General features: G+C 40.1%; 1 protein-coding gene across 2 annotated transcripts in view; it reads left to right on the top strand.

Annotated features, from left to right (window-relative positions):
- Positions 1 to 20,982, top strand: part of LOC125288701 (collagen alpha-1(VIII) chain-like) — a 30,691-nt gene extending 9,709 nt beyond the window's left edge. For both annotated transcript variants that reach the window (XM_048235264.1, XM_048235265.1), the window contains 3 exons: positions 241 to 409; positions 12,607 to 12,937; positions 17,793 to 20,982. In XM_048235264.1, coding sequence (XP_048091221.1) covers positions 12,610 to 12,937; positions 17,793 to 19,708 — 2,244 coding nt within the window. In that variant the 5' untranslated portion in view covers positions 241 to 409; positions 12,607 to 12,609 and the 3' untranslated portion in view covers positions 19,709 to 20,982. The remainder of the gene's footprint in view (positions 1 to 240; positions 410 to 12,606; positions 12,938 to 17,792) is intronic.
- Positions 20,983 to 21,188: the final 206 nt, after the last annotated feature.

Raw genomic sequence — 21,188 nt, 5'->3', positions numbered from 1 at the left:
TCACGAATGAGACATCATGAATCGATAGACAGAAAGAGAGAGAGAGGATAACTGAAATGTATTTATGCAGAAATAGTGACTAGAGTAGATAGATAGAAAAAAATACATTGATTGAGGCCCTCTCTGAACATAAGCCAAGTTTTACAGGGGCCATGGCTGAGCTGGAGGCCCGGTGTTAAAGTAGCATCGGGTCGAGAAAAGTCAAAGTGCAGCCTGTTCGCTCATCCATCATGATTGCAGGGTTGCAGCGGCTTCCCCCGAGACCTGCTGCCTGGGCGCAACTCATGCCCACAGTCACCCGTCGACAGCAGGACAAGAGACGTGACGCCGTGCCAGAAACGCCGGACGCGAGCTCACCACACTCCACAGGGGGGGCCACGGGACTGAGTAGGACAAAGCCACGCTGAGGGTAAGATGGCGTATGCCTCTGAGCTTTCATTTCTTAACCAGCTTAGCTGATTTCCTCATGAACTACATAATAGTGTAAGTAATCTACCTAGAAGTAGACTGAGGACATAGATTGAGGTGTATTTTGCATTTTTTTTGTGTTTTGTGATTTAATTTGATTTAAAACTCAACCCACTATGTTTATCAAAGGTGCTGTCTTTTCACCACCATTTTGGTTGATTGTTTTGTGAGCATTGTGGGCGAGACTGACAGGATTATGGAGGAGCTCCTCTCTAAGACTTTGATGATTTTGTGTTACATCCTTTGCCATCATGCAAACCGGTCCACCAGCATGTCTCCTTTCGCATCCACATGAATCAGAGGCTCCCACAAAGTGTGCCAGTGAGGTGCTGTCGGTGGATGCTCTATGTGTCTGGAAGTGTGTGTACAAAGTTTCCATGAACAGATGTTTTGTAGGATATGCTTGTTATGTCAGAGTTAGTGTTCATAGCTCTGCCTTCAAAGGGAATAAATCAAATGATGTTACATAAAACAATGCATTTCTAATTAAATGAAAGTAGACTTACTTAAAAAAAAATACTTGACAAGTTTCGGAAAAACTAACCGTTTCAAAGGAAGCATACTCAATACTTCAAAGGAAGCATACTCAATACTTCAATCACAGAGGATAGACAGGAGCCTGCTGCACACCTTGATAAGTTATACTGCAGGTGCAGATCTTTTGCAAAGTATAGCTTGAGAGCAAGAAAAAAAAAAATGCAACACTGCTTACTCAACATATCAACCAATTTATTTGATGAGTCAGTCAGACCTTCATCAGAGTCAATGAAGTCCTGAATTTCCCCTTGGGGATCAATAAAGTATCTATCTATCTATCTATCTATCTATCTATCTATCTAGGTGCCCGAAACATCAGCTAATTAATCAGATTATTAGATCATTTGGTTGATCCGTTGAGTAAGCAGCATTGTGTTTTACGTTGTCTTTATACAGTACAACACAACACAAAAGGGCTGATCTGAGGAAGCAAATGCTTCATACCACCACGCATTCTTTTTCACCCGGCCCTATTGGACTGTGAAATCCTGTGGTAACACAAGACAGACATACTTTAGCGATGGTAATCATGGCTCATTAAGAAGGCTGCACCGTGTGTACAGAAAGGAGTGGAAAGACTTGACTCTCCTGTAGTTTGCAGACGAGCGAAGGCAAAACGGAAGGATGTGAGGGAGGTAAGGAAGGAGGAGAGGAGCACTTAGTGAGCACCCCAGAGTTGAAAGCCATCAGCTTTGGCCCAGTGTGGAACTTGGCCGTTTGGCAAGTGAAATATTTTTTCACTGCTGGGTGACCACAGCTTGGACGACACCGTATAGCTGTGCATATCCAAACTGTTTTGAATGTGGAGGATATAATACGTGGATGATAATGTCTCCTCCTGAACCAGATGCTTTTTTCGTTAACATTCTAGTAACACACATACAGAAAAACATATTATAGCTCACAGCTTGTAAAATTCTCTCAGGACTGTTCATATTTTCCCATGGGAGCAGTATGTGTCTGAATAGTACTATGCATCTTTTATGCTCTCTAGTGGTCAAAGCAAGGAACACTTTTCTCTTCAGTTTTTTCTTATTACAAATTTTATTAAAACTAATTACACATGGAGCTTCCCATATAGTTATTAACTGATATGTAATCTTTAATAAGAAAGTTTATGTATCTAGTTTTTAAACAGATGAATTGTAAATATTCCGGTTGCACATTGTTTATAATTTATGGATTGTTTAGCTTAATATTTCCTGGATCATAAGTGATGCTGCTGCAAGCTGCTATATGTTGGCACCTGGCTGCATACCTGCTGTTTAAAATCCCTAACAATGTTAACCACAGCCACATGTCGATCAGGGCCCCCTAGTGGACAAACCCATTCATCAGTTATTCCCCAACTAGCAGGTCTTTGGGACCAGGTTGTTCTGTGCAGAATCTCACATTCACCTGAAAGTTGTGCAGGACAGAGATAGAATTTGTCAGTAGTATAGGAGATAGAATTTGTCAGTAGTATAGGAGATATAATTTGTTGGGAAGGGCCAAAAGCCAAAAATAGCTTTACAGTAAGATGGGACACAAAGTATGTGTATACTGCATGTGCTTATAGTGTAAAATATATGGCAGTAAAGTATATATATTTAATTTTTTTTATGTCAAATATTTTGGTAAGCATACAAAATCTGGTAAACATGTGTATGTGACAACATGTGCATATTCTGTGTTGTCCTGTTATTTTTATCCACCCATTAAATAGATTACCCATGTAAACATTGTATCTATTTAAATATATGAAATACTACATGATGAACACATTAACAATCAAGCATTGTGTGACGGTTTCAATCAATTTTAACAGGTACCACATTATGTTATCATTTCCAAAATGCTCTCATGAAGGAAAGAATGACATTTTCCGGCACAAAGTTGTTTTGTTTTGAAATTTTTCCGGTTCCCATCAAATAGGGGCACTCTATCAAATATGTATCGAGACCAATAAGATATGCAACATTTTTATATCCTGCCACTATGAAGTGCAGACACAATCCATCTGTGGTGTGACCTGGAGGATTTTCAAGAATAAAAGTTCACAAAGATTCCACTTTGTTGACGTGTATTATATGGCTGTGCTGTTAACATTGATTAATTGAATTTTGTTCCGATTGCGTGCTCAGTCACTGAAGAGAGCACCATTGTCTTTTTTCTTCACCATAATGATTTACAATGTTACTCTGTGCACCTGAGTGCCCCTTTACATATTAAGGTCCTGTGTTAAATCCATGTCTTCTTCACTCGTGTGCAAAATGAGCTTAACCAGAGGTGAAGCCCGGTGTCTGGGTTGCACAAGCAACACTTCAACCTTTCATTTGGGTAGCAGTCCACTGTCAGTAACACTCAACAGAGGAGACAAATGGAGAGAGAGAGAAAGATTCTTGCATTTACTGCATGTGTAACTCATCATCTAAATGACCCATTTTTAAAGGGAGGGGAGTGTGTGTGTGTGTGGGGGGCTGTCAGAACTTTTTTTTTTCTCCCTCGCTAGGATGAAGTGCTGCTGATGCTGCATTACATTAGAACCCTAATTAGACATTGGCATGCTTGTTAAGTTATAAAACGCCTCCGTATGTGCTTTACTGCACAATATGTGTTTTTCAACACCTCTGTGAATTGACTGGCTCCTGAACTGACAGTGCTGTAATTGTGCAAGTGTTTTAGAATGAGCCGACTGACAGTAATGGATCTCCTCATCATTATAATTCTGTTCTAGATTAGATCATCACTTGGATAGTCCGCCCACAGAGACTAAAGATCATCAAGATTCATATTCAGTTTCTAAAATTGTTGTTGAATAATACTTAAACTTAAACAAATCCAATCTCCACTCTTAATCATGTTAACAGGGTGTCAACAGATAGTTTGTTGATAATATGATTCTTCTGAGCATCTGTAGTCTTTAGGCGGACTATACAAGTAAAGTGACAACATAGACATTTTGACATACCGCCGTTTACGTGTTTTTCGAACATCGCGCGATGTGCTTGGTGAGACGTCCTCTTCATGGAGAACACACATCACTGGTAATGTGTTTAAACTTTACTCTCCAAATACATTAAAACTGGAGATAAAATATATATATAGTTTTTCTCTCTCTCTCTTTCTCTCCCTCTCTCTCTGTCTCACACACACACACAAACACACACACACAAGCATACAGATTACAGCTTACCCACACATTCAGTTCTGTCATTTGTAATGGAAACATGATGGCCTATGTTGGGCTTACTATTACTATTGTGCTATTACGGTACTACTATTACTAAGTTTTAGGTTATTCATGGCAACGCCCCATCACCACCACCACAAAAAGGACACTTCAATGATATAATACATTTTAAGTATTGTAAAACTGCATAGCTAGATGCTTGCACAATTTGTTGAAGCCAAATGTATTTTTAATGGTGCATAAAAATAAATTTCTCAGCCAACCAGACAAGTGGCTTAAAGGTCTCTTCATATATTATAGCTGCTTTCAGACATGGCATCCGGACAATGTCCTGGTAATTGGGTCTGGATCTTACGCGGACTCGAGTGTTCAAACATGACCCTCACGCACGGACATGGCCTGGAATAAATAGTCCGGGTATTCAATACATGAATAAATAGTCCGGGTGGTTTAGGTGAGGAGGTTGACCCACTATAGGCTACTGTCAGTATGGTGCACAATATAGGTTTTAAAATTATTTTTTTTTTAAATTAAAATAATGATGATTAATGATTATAATAAGGCAATTCCAAATTGTTGATGCGAAAAGAAGGTCTGAAAACATGTTTTTTTTTATTTTCCCTTAAAAGTGCAATGGGTTTCCGTGTCGGCCCCACTTGCCCAAAGATGCATTCGCAAGAAGATCCTGTAGATTGAAAGTTGTCCTTTTAAAAAGTTGTCTTTTCTTTCCTTATCGTCCTCATACATGTGGTAGCCAAAAGCCTGTCTGGCGGGAGCATACCTATGTTCCCGGGTCCTATGTTCCCCCGCTTTGTATGGGACCCTTTTTTAAAACCCTAACTATAACCCTAACCCCGAGCGGGGAACATAGGGATGACCCCTGTCTGGCTATCGTGACAATCTGCCCATAGCCCACAGTTAAATTGCGATGCAATGGTTGTTATCTTGGCTTGCTTTTTGACTGTGTTCACGGACAGTAGTGGATGTGTGCATAACCGCGGTAAAGTTGGTTTTAAATTGGATGTTGGACATTTATTTTAAATTCTATATAAAATCACAAATTGTTTTTTGTTTTTTTTTATTACACAAAGGTGTGAATTTACCTGCGTCTTACCAGCGTTTCCAAAATGAACGGCAGAGATTTCGTTTTCCGGACATTTTGATGATATGCTGTCAAGTCAAGTCAAGTCAAGTCAAGTTTATTTATATAGCACATTTCATACACAGAGGTCATTCAATGTGCTTTACATAAACAAAACCAAACGATAATAACAAATAAAAGCATAGAAGGGCAATTTAGTCAAAGAATAGTTAAAAGGTAAAGATCATAATAAAAAGAAAACATAAAACACAAGGTAAAATCATTTAAAAAATAAAGAATAATTAGTAAGCAAAACAAAGGCAAAAGTAGTAAAAAAAGTAGTAAAAGACAAAGTAGAATAATTATCGAGGCAGATTCAGAATTTGTAACTCGGCACAGTTAGCAGAAAGCGTCTGAGAACAGTTTGGTCTTAAGTCTAGATTTAAAACTGGCTACAGTTGGGGCCTTTTTAATGTCATCCGAAAGTTGGTTCCATAGCTGAGCCGCATAGCAGCTAAAAGCTGCTTCACCATGTTTAGTTCTAACTGTAGGTTTTACTAGCAGGTTTTTCACCTGGGACCTGAGAGGACGAGAAGGTGTGTACTGCTGAAGCATGTCTGACAAGTATTTAGGTCCTGCTCCATTTACTGATTTATAAACAAGCAATAGTGCTTTAAAGTCAATTCTGTGACTTACTGGAAGCCAGTGCAAGGACTTAAGAATTGGAGTAATGTGGTCATTTCTTTTTAGTTTTGTTAGAGTCCTAGCTGCTGCATTTTGTATCACCTTTTAGGAAGGCCTGTGAACAGTCCATTGCAGTAATCAACCCTGCTGGAGATAAATGCATGAATGAGTTTTATAAGTCATGTTTTGACATCAGCCCTCTGAGTTTGACAATATTTTTGAGGTGGTAAAAGCTGATTTAGTTATCGCTTTCATGTGGCTGTTGAAATTTAGATCACTGTCAATTAATACACCAAGATTTTTAACAGTATCCTTTGCCTTCAACCCTTTTTGTGTCAAGGAGAGTGGCAACCCTAAGTCTTTCCTCATTTTACCAAATATAATTACTTCAGTTTTTCTTTGTTCAGCTGAAGAAAATTTTGAGACATCCAGGTGTTGATTTGTTCTATACACTGACACATAGATTCAAGAGGACCATAGTTGTTTGGTGATAGAGCTAAGTAAATTTGTGTGTCATCTGCATAGCTATGATATGAAATCAAATTATTTTGAATGATTTGTCCAAGTGGGAGCATATAGAGGTTGAATAATAGTGGCCCCAAGATCGACCCTGGGGAACACCACAGGTCAAGGGCGTTGGTGTTGAGGTACAGTTTCCGATGGCAACAAAGAAGCTCCTTTCTTGTAGATATGATTTTAGCCAGCTGATAACTATGCCTGTAAATCCAACCCAGTGTTCTAGTCTGTGTAGTAAAATATTGTGATCAACAGTGTCAAATGCTGCACTAAGGTCCAGTAGCACTAGGACTGATGTTTTACCTGAATCTGTGTTGAGGCGTATGTCATTGGAAACTTTAATGAGAGCTGTTTCAGTGCTGTGATTTGCCCGAAAACCAGACTGAAAGTAATCAAAATACCCATTTGATGTTAGGAAGGTGGTTAATTGATTAAAGACTACTTTTTCAATAATTTTGCCAATAAAAGGTAGATTGGATATGGGCCTGTAATTGTTTAGCATGGAGGCATCCAGGTTATTCTTCTTGAGAAGTGGCTTTACAACAGCTGTTTTCAGTGACTTAGGAAAAGTGCCAGACAGCAATGATATGCTGGTCAAATATCGCTGATATGATATGCTGGTCAAATTATATGCTGGTCAAATATCGCTTCTTAATTAGTCAAGTTGAGGAAAACTGGAGGCAGGCTATGTAGCTTAAAGAATGACATAATCAGGCCGTATAGAATGCAACATGTTTATTGGCCTAACTTTGAAATAGATGGAAAAAACATGAACGTCCAATTTGCGTCAATAACACCTTATTAGTGAAGTGCCTGAATTGTTTTTACTATGGTTTCACAATCATATAATAACAAACCAATCCCCCTTCCCCACATAAAATAAATCTGAATAAAACAATTGCTTTTACTCAAGCAAACTTAATTATACACTCTCTGTATGTCTCGTATTATGCTTGTAACATTTAAATTGGCCACCGTGATGCTGCGGATTAAAGGACTCCTTGTCAAATTAACTGTAACAAACAAATGACTCAGTCTCACTGGCATTGTCTCACGTCATTTTAGGCTACTTTTCATTCTGTTTCACAGTGCTGAATTGTGCAGCTGCCAACTTAAAATCAAAACTTCCCAGTGTCTCTCCACAACTTGCAATGCGCATAAGCCGCGTAACCTTGTTCTCTGCCAGGCGACTTCGCTGCTTCGTCTTGATCCGATTCTGCAGCGAGAAGCCCCTCACTGCAGGAACACTTGAGACAGGGATAACACAGGCTATCTTGGCGAGCTTGGGCCACTCTGGATACATTTTGTTGAAATCAAATATGTGACCCTGCAAGGCGAAACCAGTCGTCTTGCGCACAGGAGAAGTTTTCCATTGACGTAGCAGTAGCACATTTTAAAAGTGGGCCTACACAATCTGTGTACATAGAACTTCTTGTCCCCTTACTTCCCCCGAAATACATTAATTATATTCTATAGTGACACCTTATGACCGTCCCTGGTATTAACTAGGGGACAGAAAAAGACACTCACTCGGTTGATAAAACTGGACATAGTCAGTCATCCGCTTCAAAAGTCACGCTACCGTAAGGCTAATAGTAGCTGTGTCCTCACACTATCGCACGTGACAATTTACTTAAAAAGGTGATTTTCTCCTCTTCTGGCATATCATGACAGGAGAACCATGCCAACTTTGGATGCGGTTATCTTAGCGATACTTTTTGCAATACCCTCGATATACATATTGTTGGAAAGCTTAGTCAATGGCTGTTCATGTGAGCACATTAACTTAATTTTGTAAATTTTACCAAAACGACTGGTTTCGCCTTGCAGGGTCACATATTTGATTTCAACGAAATGTATCCAGGGTCACATATGAGGACTTTGCAGGCTGTGGAGAAATGCAATCCTCCATCGCCACGGAGCGGTGTCATGACAGCGAGGGCATCTCAACGCAGACTTACGGCATCGATAAGAGGATGGTGTCCGCAGACTCAGTGCTCGGCGAATAATCCTTCTTATCGTTGGTTCTGCATATTCTTGAAGAGCTATAATATAATAGGTGAGAACTATATTGGAATTATTGGCCTACAAAAGAATGCTGCGCCTATTATAAATAGGCCTGTATATAAGGCTAAAATACATTAACAGCTCCTACTTACCACTCTGTGTCTGCGGATATCTAGAGGGGTTCAGAAGGGCATTGAGGCAGTGAAGTAGATCCATGTAATCCTCGGGGAACCGATCTTGCAAGGCATCTATCAGATGTTGAACATAGCGTTCCCTGGCTTTTTTGAAAGCTTTAATGGAGCGGTCGCTTTAATTGGTCACTTTGTCTTATTTGTCACATCTTGTAACTGAGTAAATGCCACGACAGATGCTTGCTACCGGACAACGGAAACCCTGGTCTTACCCGTTTGTGTTCAGACATAGGCTACATTCACCCGCGTGACATCCGGACGGGGCAGATAATGTCCACATTTCATTGTATGTCTGAAAGGGGCTTATGTCAACAAATATTTCACGCAGGGACAGAGCCAGGATTATTTTATAGGGGTGGCCAGCTGGGTCCAGGCTTTTTATTGGGGTGGCACTTGGGAACCAACACTACTATATGAAAACTACTTAAAATGTTTCAAAGATTAGGATATCCGATAGACGCCAGTAGATTGTGTAAAGCCAACACAGATCCAGAGATCCTGAACTTGCCCGATGCTAGTTTTTAACCCGACCACTAACCATGAGTATTTTTAAAGAGAAAATTATGCCTGTCCCGCTTTTTTTGCAAATTCATTTGTATATTAGCCTGTAAGAATAAGACGGCCCTTTTTGACAGCTTAGCCTATTTGAAACATTCACAACGTCCTTTAGTTAAATAATTGTAGCAGCTTAACAGTTTAACCCACAGGTAGGTTGTACAGGAGGTTATGAAATACACTGGAAACAATGCAGTAGTGTCAGCGTATTTTACTGGGCTGTTTATTATAGGTCTTGTGTCAAGATTGTTGATATCAATTAATAGCCAATTAAAATAAGCTTCAATTATTTTTGAATTATCATGATTCTATTACTTTCGCCCACGGTACAAGGCGGAAATTGGGGCTTTTACGATGCGTTTGTTGACAAGTTTCCAGGAAGTTTCCTGCCTTGAGTTTTCGCGTCACACTGCAAACGTCACCCGGTTCGTTTGTCAGATTGGTGAATGACTATCCACAATTGTGTACAGAATCTAGCGTGGCTACAGATTTGGGTTAAAGACCGGTCTCCAATAGAGGCCTGGTCTGTTTTTTAGTTTCGGGTTGTATTTAATCTTCTAAAACCCGTCAGATTGTCTGTTTAAAGCCCAATTCACACCAAAGATTCGCAATGACACTAAACCATTGCAGAAAGGAGTTCCAGCGGTGTGAATTAGATGTTGCACGTCGTTGCCAGCCGTCGCAAAGCATTCACCATGTCTAGGCACAGTTGCAAGATTTTAGAATGTTGTACCAAGTTGCTGGTTAATAGAATGTTGCAGCTCATCTTGTCGCGAATCTTTGGTGTGATTTGTATTGGGCTTAAGCATGGTGCAGACTGTGCACGCTAATGTTATGATTAGATGGCATTAAAAGACTGCGGTGGGGAAAAGCTAGAGTTCCAAATTGTATAACTTTTTTCAATATGAACTAGCCTATGCCTATATGTCCGACAAGAACCTATACTGGCCTAAAACATGCTGGCTGGATAAAGGCCCTATTGGCATACAACAAAACTAATTTTACATTCTACATTCTGTGAGAGGTTTTATAAAAAAGAGAGCGAGCCACTTTTGGTTAAAACAGAATTTGAATTTGAGTTTTAAAAGCCAGGGCCTACATGTTTTGATGATTTAAAATGAACTGATCAGTGTAACTGTATTCTGAATACATTTAAATTGCCATTGTGTTGTGTGATACAACTGGGATTAAAGCAGGGATTAAAACCAGAATGCTTTTCATTTTGATTCATTCTGAGCAGAAACATTGTTTTTACATTCCGGTTACACTGTTCCGAGCCTTTTTCTAATTGAGAGATGAAAAGATTAGTAACATTCTTTTATAAATGACATTGCCATTACAAACTGTACAGAGTGTGCACAACAACTTCTGATTACTGGAACACAGCTAACAACTTTGTAAACAATTTAGCGACCTGCTGAACCAAACAAAGCCTGAAAAAAACAAAAAAAACATTGACCATCAGACAGTCTCTCTACAGGACAGGTTATTACTGGGACAAAACCTCTGTCCGCCTTTGATTATCTTCGGCACACAACCAGCATTCCACTTGTGAAAGTCACACAGTATCTCATGGTTTGGCATACACAATACAAGGAATGATGAGTAGTCTGATTAGCAGGAAATGCATTTGTTAGCAGAAAGCATCTGAGAACAGTTTGGTTTTAATTCTAGATTTGAAACTGGCCACAGTTGGGGCATTTTTGATGTCATCCATCAGTTAGTTCCAGAGCTGTACCGCGTAGAAGCTAATAACTGCTTCAAGGTCCGTGTAACGCTTTGCAGTGCTATGTTCTATTTGCAGAATTCACATGAAAAAATATAAAAATAGGCTTAAAAATCTGTTATCCATTCTTTAGGACGGCACAGTAAATGGGTTATTGTTGCATATTTTGATTTTCAATTGAGCACAGTTGCGGTTTTCTGTTCAGAAGTTAAAAATTGAAATGATGCGTCAATTTTCTAATTTTCCTTTTTTGAGCTTTTGGTTGGACTGAACCACAAGCACCGGGGGAGAACACTATTAAATAAAATAGAATAGAACAATAGAATTGCCCTACTCCATTTTCTCACTCAATACCTCAAACTTTATGGTATGAAAAACGCTGGTCTCTCATTTCGAATTGATGGAACTAGTGCAGTGCCCGTTCAAACATGCCATTCCTGAAGAAAACCCATAGCCCAATTACATACCCACAGGTATGCCTGCTTTAAAAATAGGATGATAGGGAAACATCATTCCAGCTAAGCATTCAATAATGTATACTGAATATTATAATATCTTAACCTATAATTAATGTGGCCTCTAATAGTGTACATTTTTACAGATAAGAATGACATAAGCCTAACAACTGTTTTGAGTTCAGGCTAAATGTGTATTAAGCTTACTGAATAACCTCCTAATACTGAAGACAAACCATTTTGTGGAATGATGCATCATTGTTTGAAATTTGCAACGATGTGACTCAAAAACAGTCTTTAGCATAAGTGACGTCGCTCAGTCTGCCACTTGTTGTTGTCTAGCTATGTGGCATTAGCCTATCGCTCGTTTCAATTTGGGACCTTGCAGTCGGAATTGTCGTTTGTTTAGTCAAAGTCTCAAGTCCAAAGTAGCCTGGGCTATTCGAAGCATCAGTTTATTGCACATACTTTTATTTTGAGTGGTTACTACACACCCGTGTTTGTTGGCGTGTTGTTGCAAAATCAGCCTAATCATTTTATGCAAGCAAACTGCATACAGGGAGTCTTTATTGTTGAGGTCAGACATGATAATCATCTTGCATCTTAACCCACAAGCGGTTCCCGAGTAATCCGTTTTTTAAATTGCGACTGACTATCATCAAAGTGAGAGCTGTCAGTACACGATCAATGGGGTGGAGCTCCCCTGAAACTGGTCCCCTTGGAAACAGTGCAGTGCAGCGATAAACGTCCTACGTAAATAAGCATAGTTTGAAATATGCATTCAAAAATCTTCAAAATCGAGAGTGCACACCTTTGTGCCACGCGCAAGCCACATACAAAATCTTAGGTCAGTCTGACAAACGTCAGCGAGATATGCGTGCCACAGACACACAAACACACAGACGCTTCTTGCTTTATAGATAGATGTAACATCAGACAACTCAATGCAAAATGTGGAGTGATTTCTAGCAGTGAGGAGTCAAATTGGGGATGTCCTGGGATACTGCCAGTCATGGAATGCCTCTTGTCCAATCAGATATAGTTCAATTGAACCTAACTTGGTGTTATCGCTATTGATTATTCTTACTCTTGAAGAATTGATTATTCTTACTCTTGAATTTCCCCTGGGGATCAATAAAGTATCTATCTATCTATCTATCTATCTATCTATCTATCTATCTATCTACTGATACTCTCTCCTCATCCCTCCTCAGGACATGGCAGGGGCTCTGCCCTCAGCTCACCTGCTGTTTGTGGTTTGCCAGTTTTACGTGGTCACCCATGTCCACGCGGGAGCGTATTACGGGCATAAGCAGCTGCCACAGCAGCAACTGCCGCAGCAACACCTGCCCCAGCAGCACCAGCCCATGCCACAGATACCTCATATGCCTCATGGCAAGGAGACGTATCCCCAACAGCAATACCTAGGCAAGGACATGCACCACATCCCATATGGCAACGAGATGCCCATCCTACCGCAGTACAGAGAAGATCCCCACCCGCAGATGCCAATTCCCATGGGCAAGGGCAAAGGAAAAGGAAAAGGTGACCGATCATTCTGGAACTCTTTTCTGAGATTACACGAAACAAGTTCTATGCTAACTCATTTATCACATGACATTAGTCCATATTCTATATTATATTTGTGTCTTATAATACAATTTTCTATTTCATATCAATACATCATATTCTTTGATTATAAGACCAAGAACAGTTTTTGAACATTTCACTAGTGGTATTTCACCAGCAATTGAAAACAGGCCTAGAAAGTCAACTCTCACACCAGGGCTACCTGGGTCTACAACGTAAGCACTCCTTTCGCGTATAGCAAAAAAATAGTGTATTTTTTTAACAATTAGTTTTTAAGCTATTTGTTGCAGCAATGCTAACTGAGCGCTTCAGTTATGTGCCTGGTGTAGTCTCCCTTTCAGATTGAAATATATTTGTGTGACCCGATCTGGCAAAATGAGTCCAAAGATGCACATTCTAATTTTGAGATACAGGTAGATTACTTCAAAATCCATTGAAAATATATTTTTTTTGTTTTCTGATGTTATATAAAAGAAAAGACATCATAATCATAATCATTCAAAATAAGTTTCATAGTCAAAATAAAAATGTAAAGTTACAAAAAATATTATTCACAACTTGCAAATCCTACCTGTAACCTGTAAGTTCAAACATGATTTTCTCAGTTTTTTCAATTGGAAAAACATGGCGTAAAAAAATGGCATAATTCAAGATCTGTATCTTGACAACAATTTAAAATATTACTTTGATCAGGATATCATTTTCATATCAACTGATACAAAAATGTAAATTGTGCCTGACAAATGACAAGTTAAAAGAAAACAGTAACGTTGGGTTAAGTGCTTGTAAAAACTATGCTACTGTATTTCACACATAGGTGACAAAATAACATAATTTGCGTGCCTATGTTGTGATAAAATGACACTTTTGGTTATTTATAATACTTCAGAGTGGCTCTTCTCATGGGTGTCATTTTAGTTTGATAAGTGCTAGAGCAGGGTTTCTGCAGGGTTCAGTCAGTCAAATTTAAGACTTTTTAATGGCTTTTTATGACCATTATGATTTAAATTTATGACCTACACGAATTACGAAAAATAACTTCAGTCATTAAAATTCCCTTCAAAATATTTTTTGGCAATGTTAGAGTCTGGGAACATTGTTTGGAAAAGTTTGGCAAGATCTTTGTTCCCGTTGTATGAGTGGTGTTCACAGTTTTCAACGCATTACATTACATGGCTGACATTTGGCTGACGCATTTTTAGCCAAACACCCACAGGACCTCCGCTTTCAAGGTGGAGGTTGATCTGAACCCACTGTGTGTGGAACTGGAGGCGACACAGACGGAATCCCATGCAGTACCGATCTTCTTGATCTGTACTAATCTTGATACCGATTGTTAGCGATGGGCTTGAGCCAACTACTAAATGCACCGTCTTTGAGGCATAGCTGGCTTATGTCATATGTTTCTATTTCATATTTCGGAATTCATATAAACTTTATACAGCTCCGGAAAAACATTAAGAGACCACTGCACATTTTTTCTGATGTCATCCTATTGCTGAGTGACATTCAAATGAGTTGACAGTCATATTCCATTGTGTTTTCTATGTCATTAGATAGAATAAATGTTGATTTTGGTGAGCACTAGGCACAACTGTTAAGCTGTTAACCCTTAGAATCCTAAGCTGTTTTTAGGGCATTTTCACTACCTTTATTCATAAGGATTTATTCTGGTCATTGTAAGTGCCACACACACATATTATATATTGTTTTTTTCAGCAGAGTCTAGGCTATACATATCTGCCATCATTTCATGTATTAGTACTAGCATTGATTTTATTTTGATTTGTAAAGAATTAAAACATAAAGTTTATTATAAAAATTCTTATATTTCAACATGTATCTCACCACAGCAAGCTCATAGCTCTACATGCATTTCATGTGTGTGTAGGGCAGACTGTCCTGAAACGGGCAATATAATTGCCATGTTGGAGGGATACTCTGGGGCTGAGCAATTTACAGAAATATGTGGTGTGTGATTTACAGAAATAAATGCCATTTTTTTATTTAGTGATTTAAATGACCTTTCTATCAAAGTCAAAGTCAAAGTCAGCTTTATTGTCAATTTCTTCACATGTTCCAGACATACAAAGAGATCGAAATTACATTTCTCACTATCCCACGGTGAAGACAAGACATATTTTACCAATTTAGGTCCACAGACAAACATAACATTCAAGTAAACAAAAAAGTAAGTAAATAAGTAAATAAGAGGGCACATATAATAATGAAAAATAAGAGCAGCAAAATTTGGTTGAAATTGTGCATAGACAGTCAATAAAATACTAGTGCAAAAGTCAGGCCAATAAAAGGCTTGGGTAGTTCTGTTTGACCTAAGTAAGAAAGAAAGTGGCATAGTGGTGCAAGTTATGTAAGAGCAGCAGAAGTGTTGTGTTTTCAGGACAACAACACCAAGTTGTAAAGTGTACAAGTGTGCAAGTGTGCAAGTGGAGTAGTGCAGGCGGCCATTGTGGGTCCAATGTCCAGGATGTTATGTAGCTGAGGGTGGAGGAGGGAGAGGAGGGAGAGAGTTCAGCATCCTTACAGCTTGGTGTATGAAGCTGTTGGTGAGTCTGGTAGTGCGGGAGCGCAGGCTTCTGTACCTCTTCCCAGAGGGCAGTAGATCAAACTAAATTCTATGGTGGCTATGGTGTATGCACTCATAATGATTCTCAACTTTTTACTGGATTGCCATGAACAAAGTAAAGGCAAAAAAGCTGTTTCTTTGTTGAACAAATTGGGATGCAATGTGAGCCTTGAATTGGATGCCATGCAGGAATTTGCTAGGATCTCAAAACCGGATTAGGATTATGCTTTGCCACAAAAACAGACAAAAACGTGGGGTAAGTCCAGCAATATGAAGTTATTATTTTGCTGTCACTTCGTTTGTTTTATAACCCAGAAGGATGTACTTGGTATCAAATGATAGCTCTGAGTCTCTTTCATCTGACATGCGTGGCATATCTATCCGATCAAGGATCCGCGAGTAATTCAAACGAGAGTAATGGGTGTGCAGCGTTGGTTTGTGTTATTATTGCGTTATTTTGCAGTCACTTTGTCTGTTTTTATAAGCCAGAAGGATCGATATACATGGTACCAATGGATAGCCCTGTGTCTCCTCTTTCATCTGATATGCTTGCCATATCTATGCGATCACGGGTTCGCGAGTAATTCAAACGAGAGTAATGGGTGCGCAGGTGAACGCAGAGAAGTATAGACTGTAAATATGTTGCAATTTGATTTAATTTCATGATTTTTTTATTTTTATACTTGATCGTACAGACAAGTGTGTAGTCTCTTTGGAAAGCCCCACTTCTGCTCTGTCATGCAATAAAGGTTTCATCTTGCTGCGATGAACAGATCCGGAGCAATTTAACAGAGAAGAAAGGGTGTGTTTTTTGAAGCACTTTGCGTCAATCGGGTTCTAAGGGTTAAGAATCCGACTGCGGTTCTGGTAAGGGGACAGTTGGTAAGGGTTCTTAACAGTCTTCTGTAATAAACAGAACTAGGTTGACTAGGTTGTTGGTCAGGGCTCTACACTAACATTTTTATCCAGCACTTGTGCGCCCAAGTTAAAAAAATTAAGAGCACAGACAAAAATTTGGGCGCACAGTCAGTTCTGTACTTAACTTAGACATAATCTAACATTACACTGCAGCTAACAGTTAAACATGCCAGTGCACCAATTGCGAATATTAAGAATGACTGACAACATTTAGGCTACAGGACACAGGATTTATATATATGTATAATAAAAAGTATATTATACTTTTATTTTTTATTTGAAATATCTGCATTGATTGGGGCAGTAGGCAAACGTTAGACCTACTTTCGTTTTGCACTTCAGCTTGTATTCGGTGTAAACAAGCATGCGTGCGTGGAAGCCTGGAGTTGTCAGTAGCGTTCTACCTTTGAATAAAATGGGAGTATTACAGGAGGCTACTTTTGTGCCTGTTCGCTACAGCTATATTTTGCATATTGCAGCCAATACGTCAACTGGGCTAAAAGGCATGTTAGGTTACCTTTCCTTCTCTCACTGCATCCTCAGAATCTCATCCTGTTCCTCCTATATCCGATGACTTCGGTGGATAGAAGAACTGATTTCTTCAATCTTTGCATCTTGGCTGGCTAGTCTAACTTTCCGCATTTTCTGTGCGCTCTTGGATTTGATAGAAGCGACTACTAGCGGGTCACAACGCGAAACTGCTAACGTTGATGGGAGGTGTAGTTTTTATGCTGCATTCGCGACGTGATTCTATGGTTTGCACCAGTAAAGTTTCTCGATGTTGCGGTGTATTTTGTAGACAAACATTGACATGGTTATAAGTCATTCGCACCAGTGCGCCTAAATATTTTTTTGCACTCGCACGGCATCATTTTTACTCGCATGTGCAAGTGAAATGGGCGCACTGTAGAGCCCTGTTGGTGCTTTGTTTTATGTGTAGAGACCCTAAGCAAGCTACTGATGAGGTTTGGTGCTGTATTGAACAATATCACTGGTTAAAACACATAAAACACGTAGGCACAGAGTAAGCACTAGACGCATGCTTTGCGTACACTGCCATGAAATACGTATCTGATTGCGAAACAACATTCTTAATGAATTTAATCACCGGAATTTCACACAGCAGCCAAAGGGTTCAGTAGTGGTATGCAGGGTTGTATTGAGTGTACAGCTTTGGTCTCATTTAAATACCCTTTTAAAAGTGAACTTACCATGCTAAAATACCCAATATAAATTAAAGGTGTAAAGATGTAAATAATTGTATTGGAATAATGTAACAGAGTGTTTTCTTGCCATTCTCCACAGGTGAGACTGTTCCTAGAGGTGAGAAAGGAAATGGAGGTGATGTTGGACCTGTAGGACCAGCAGGACCTCCTGGCCCAGCAGGTCCTCCAGGGCAGCCAGGCCATGGCATGCCAGGCCCCCCAGGAAAGCCAGGCCCACCTGGCCCACAAGGCTACCCCGGAATTGGCAAACCAGGAATGCCAGGCATGCCAGGTAAACCTGGAGGGATGGGACAACCTGGACCAAAGGGAGAGTTGGGCCCAGGTGGTGGAGAAGGACCAATTGGATTGCCAGGGCCCCCAGGCCTTCCAGGTCCTCCAGGCCTACCGGGTATAGGAAAAGCTGGTGGACAAGGACTTCCGGGCCAGCCCGGGGGTCGTGGCGAACCAGGTCACAAGGGTCTACCAGGAATTTCTGGAATTCCCGGTCCAAAAGGAGACAAAGGGATTGGTCTTCCAGGATTGCCTGGACTTAAAGGGCCAGCAGGTCCTCCTGGACCACCAGGGCCAGCAGGTCTGCCAGGCTTGGGAAAAACTGGGTTAAATGGTCTTCCAGGAGTCCCAGGAGGACCAGGAAAACCAGGAGGCCCTGGAGAACCAGGACTGGCTGGTCCACCAGGTGAAGGGGGTGAACCTGGACCACCTGGTTTTCCTGGCATGGGGAAACCTGGCCTAGATGGGTTGCCTGGAAAACCAGGACTTCCTGGTGGTAAGGGGGAACCTGGTCCACATGGCCTCCCTGGAGGACCAGGGTTACCTGGTTTTGGAAAACCAGGATATCCAGGTCCTAAAGGTGACAAAGGACATGGTGGTATACCTGGTCAACCAGGTCCAAAAGGTGATAAGGGTCATGGTGGCGCTCCAGGGATGATTGGCCCACCTGGACCTAGTGGACCTCCAGGCCTTCCAGGACACATGGGACCTCCTGGTGGAATTGGTTTCCCTGGACTAAAAGGAGAGGGTGGAAATGGAGGCCCAAAGGGTCCTACAGGCCCAAAAGGTGAGCCAGGCCCTTCTGGCCTTCCAGGAAAGCCGGGATATCCAGGGGAATTAGGCCAACCAGGACCAAGAGGTGTCCCAGGACCACTCGGGCCACAAGGAGAAAATGGACACAAAGGTTTACCTGGCCTTCCAGGTATTCCAGGAAAGCCCGGACTCAAGGGTGAAAATGGAATCCCAGGTGATAAAGGTTTTCCAGGACCCATAGGAATTCCAGGTCTAATGGGCCCTGGTGGACCACTCGGACCCCCTGGCCTTCCAGGACACAGAGGTGAACCAGGGGGTCCAGGCAAACCAGGTTACCCTGGTGAAGGAAAACCAGGCTTGCCAGGACCTGTTGGACCTCCAGGAAAACCAGGAGGTGGCGGCCTCCCTGGGCAGCCAGGACAGCCAGGACAACCAGGCCCACCAGGACCTCCTGGCCCCCCTGCTCAGCCTCCAGACATCACACAGATTCTACCCGAATTGGGTTTGGATGGTAAGAAACAAGGCCAGAAGGGTAAAGGGAAGAATGGAGCAGACCTTATCGGTAGGAATGGACTTGAAATGCCAGCGTTCACAGCACAGCTTACCAACCCTTTCCCTCCAGTTGGTAGTCCAGTCATCTTCAACAAAATCTTGTATAATGGCGGTCAGAACTACAATCCACAAACAGGTGTCTTTACCTGCAATGTACCCGGAATCTATTACTTTGCCTACCACGTTCATTGTAAAGGAGCCAATGTTTGGGTTGCACTGTACAGAAACAATGAACCAGTAATGTACACTTATGATGAATACAAAAAGGGCTTCCTAGATCAAGCATCAGGAAGTGCAGTACTGCCACTACAGACAGGAGATACAGTACATATTCAGCTTCCATCTGATCAAGCAGCAGGACTTTATGCTGGACAATATGTCCATTCGTCTTTCTCTGGATATTTATTGTACCCCATGTAAAAATAAATAAATGAATTAATTATATAAATGAATAAAACATTTGGCAGGATAATTTCAACATAAATGTATGAAGCCTTGGAGTGAAAAGTATTGTCATGTTAAAATGGATTGAATGAATGTGCCATCATTAAATCCAAAACAGCAATTGCACTGTTTATATAATGAAACACTTGCAAACATTATGCTTTCAACTAAATAAACATATGGGCTCTGAGTCATTCAGGGGCATTTTACATAGAAGCTACAACATGAATCTTTCAGTGCAGTTAGAAATTATTTCAATTAAATCGAGGGCAATCATGTTAGTTTGAGTTGATTGTAAGACTATTTGGGTTGATGCTGGATTTGGAGCAAAATATGATGCCAGGTAGAGAGATAATCAGTTGTGCACACTTCTGTGTGTAGATATTTTACCTTGTAGTGGAAGACTGTAAAAACATTAACAGAAGACACTGTATTTTAAGTGACCCCCATTAGTGCAACATTTAACACTTGTTAGATAACTGCAAATTAATTCTAGACTTTTTGTACTGTAATCTTTCTGTTGGAATATTAAAACAAACTTACCATACTTCTGCTTATCAGATTTTTTTAGATTGTCTCTGTGACTGTTTTTGTTTGTTTGTTTGTTTTGTTTTAACCATTGGTATTTCATAAACATTTTACATATGGGCAGCCTTCATTTTACGACAGTTTGCAGTGATGATGCATGTAACATTTCAAAAATCTCATAGCATTCATACAAAAAATATATTTATCCGTGACTTTTCAAAAACATATTTCTCTTTCTGTCTATATGGAACCAAACCTGAGCATACAGATGCTTACTGCAACTATAGCATTAAGTGGTTTGCAAACTTGCCTCAAGGTTCATTGTGTGTAAAAAATATGAAAGGTAATCTAAAAAATGACTACACATAGAAACTGTATATGTGTTTTTACATTTTGTACTTTTGTAATGTTTATTACATGGGAGCAATGATGAAAACTAAAAAAAACCCAAATGAAATTGAAAGCCTATGAAAGACTGAATGGTATATGGCCAATTTAAGACAGATGTAGATGTCAAATACATTACTGTCTGTATTCTTCTTTGTAATTTATTTGTTTTACTACTGAATGCCTACATTTGTATATGTGCTATGGAGATGAAGGGAAATGCAATGAATATGATTTTGTAACAATGGTGCTGAACATTTAATCAAGTACTGAACTCTTTTCAATGTTTCTACAAACCGAATTTTTTAATAAAGGTAAATGGATTACAACCTTCATTTTGAGTCATGGATATTCAAAATAGGATAGTGCAGCTCTTACTAACTGCTATGGAAATAAATTATGAAATATGTCTCTCAAAGACACCTGTTCCCCAGAATGTAACAAATCCTATACCCCACCAAACAATACAATTACACATTAAAACACTCTAACACACTTAATTACAACACTCTAACACACTTAATTACACATATGAAATCTA

The sequence above is a fragment of the Alosa alosa genome, chromosome 23 (genome assembly GCF_017589495.1).
Source record: "Alosa alosa isolate M-15738 ecotype Scorff River chromosome 23, AALO_Geno_1.1, whole genome shotgun sequence".
Taxonomy (NCBI): domain Eukaryota; kingdom Metazoa; phylum Chordata; class Actinopteri; order Clupeiformes; family Clupeidae; genus Alosa; species Alosa alosa.
This window is presented reverse-complemented; position numbering and strand designations above follow the sequence as displayed.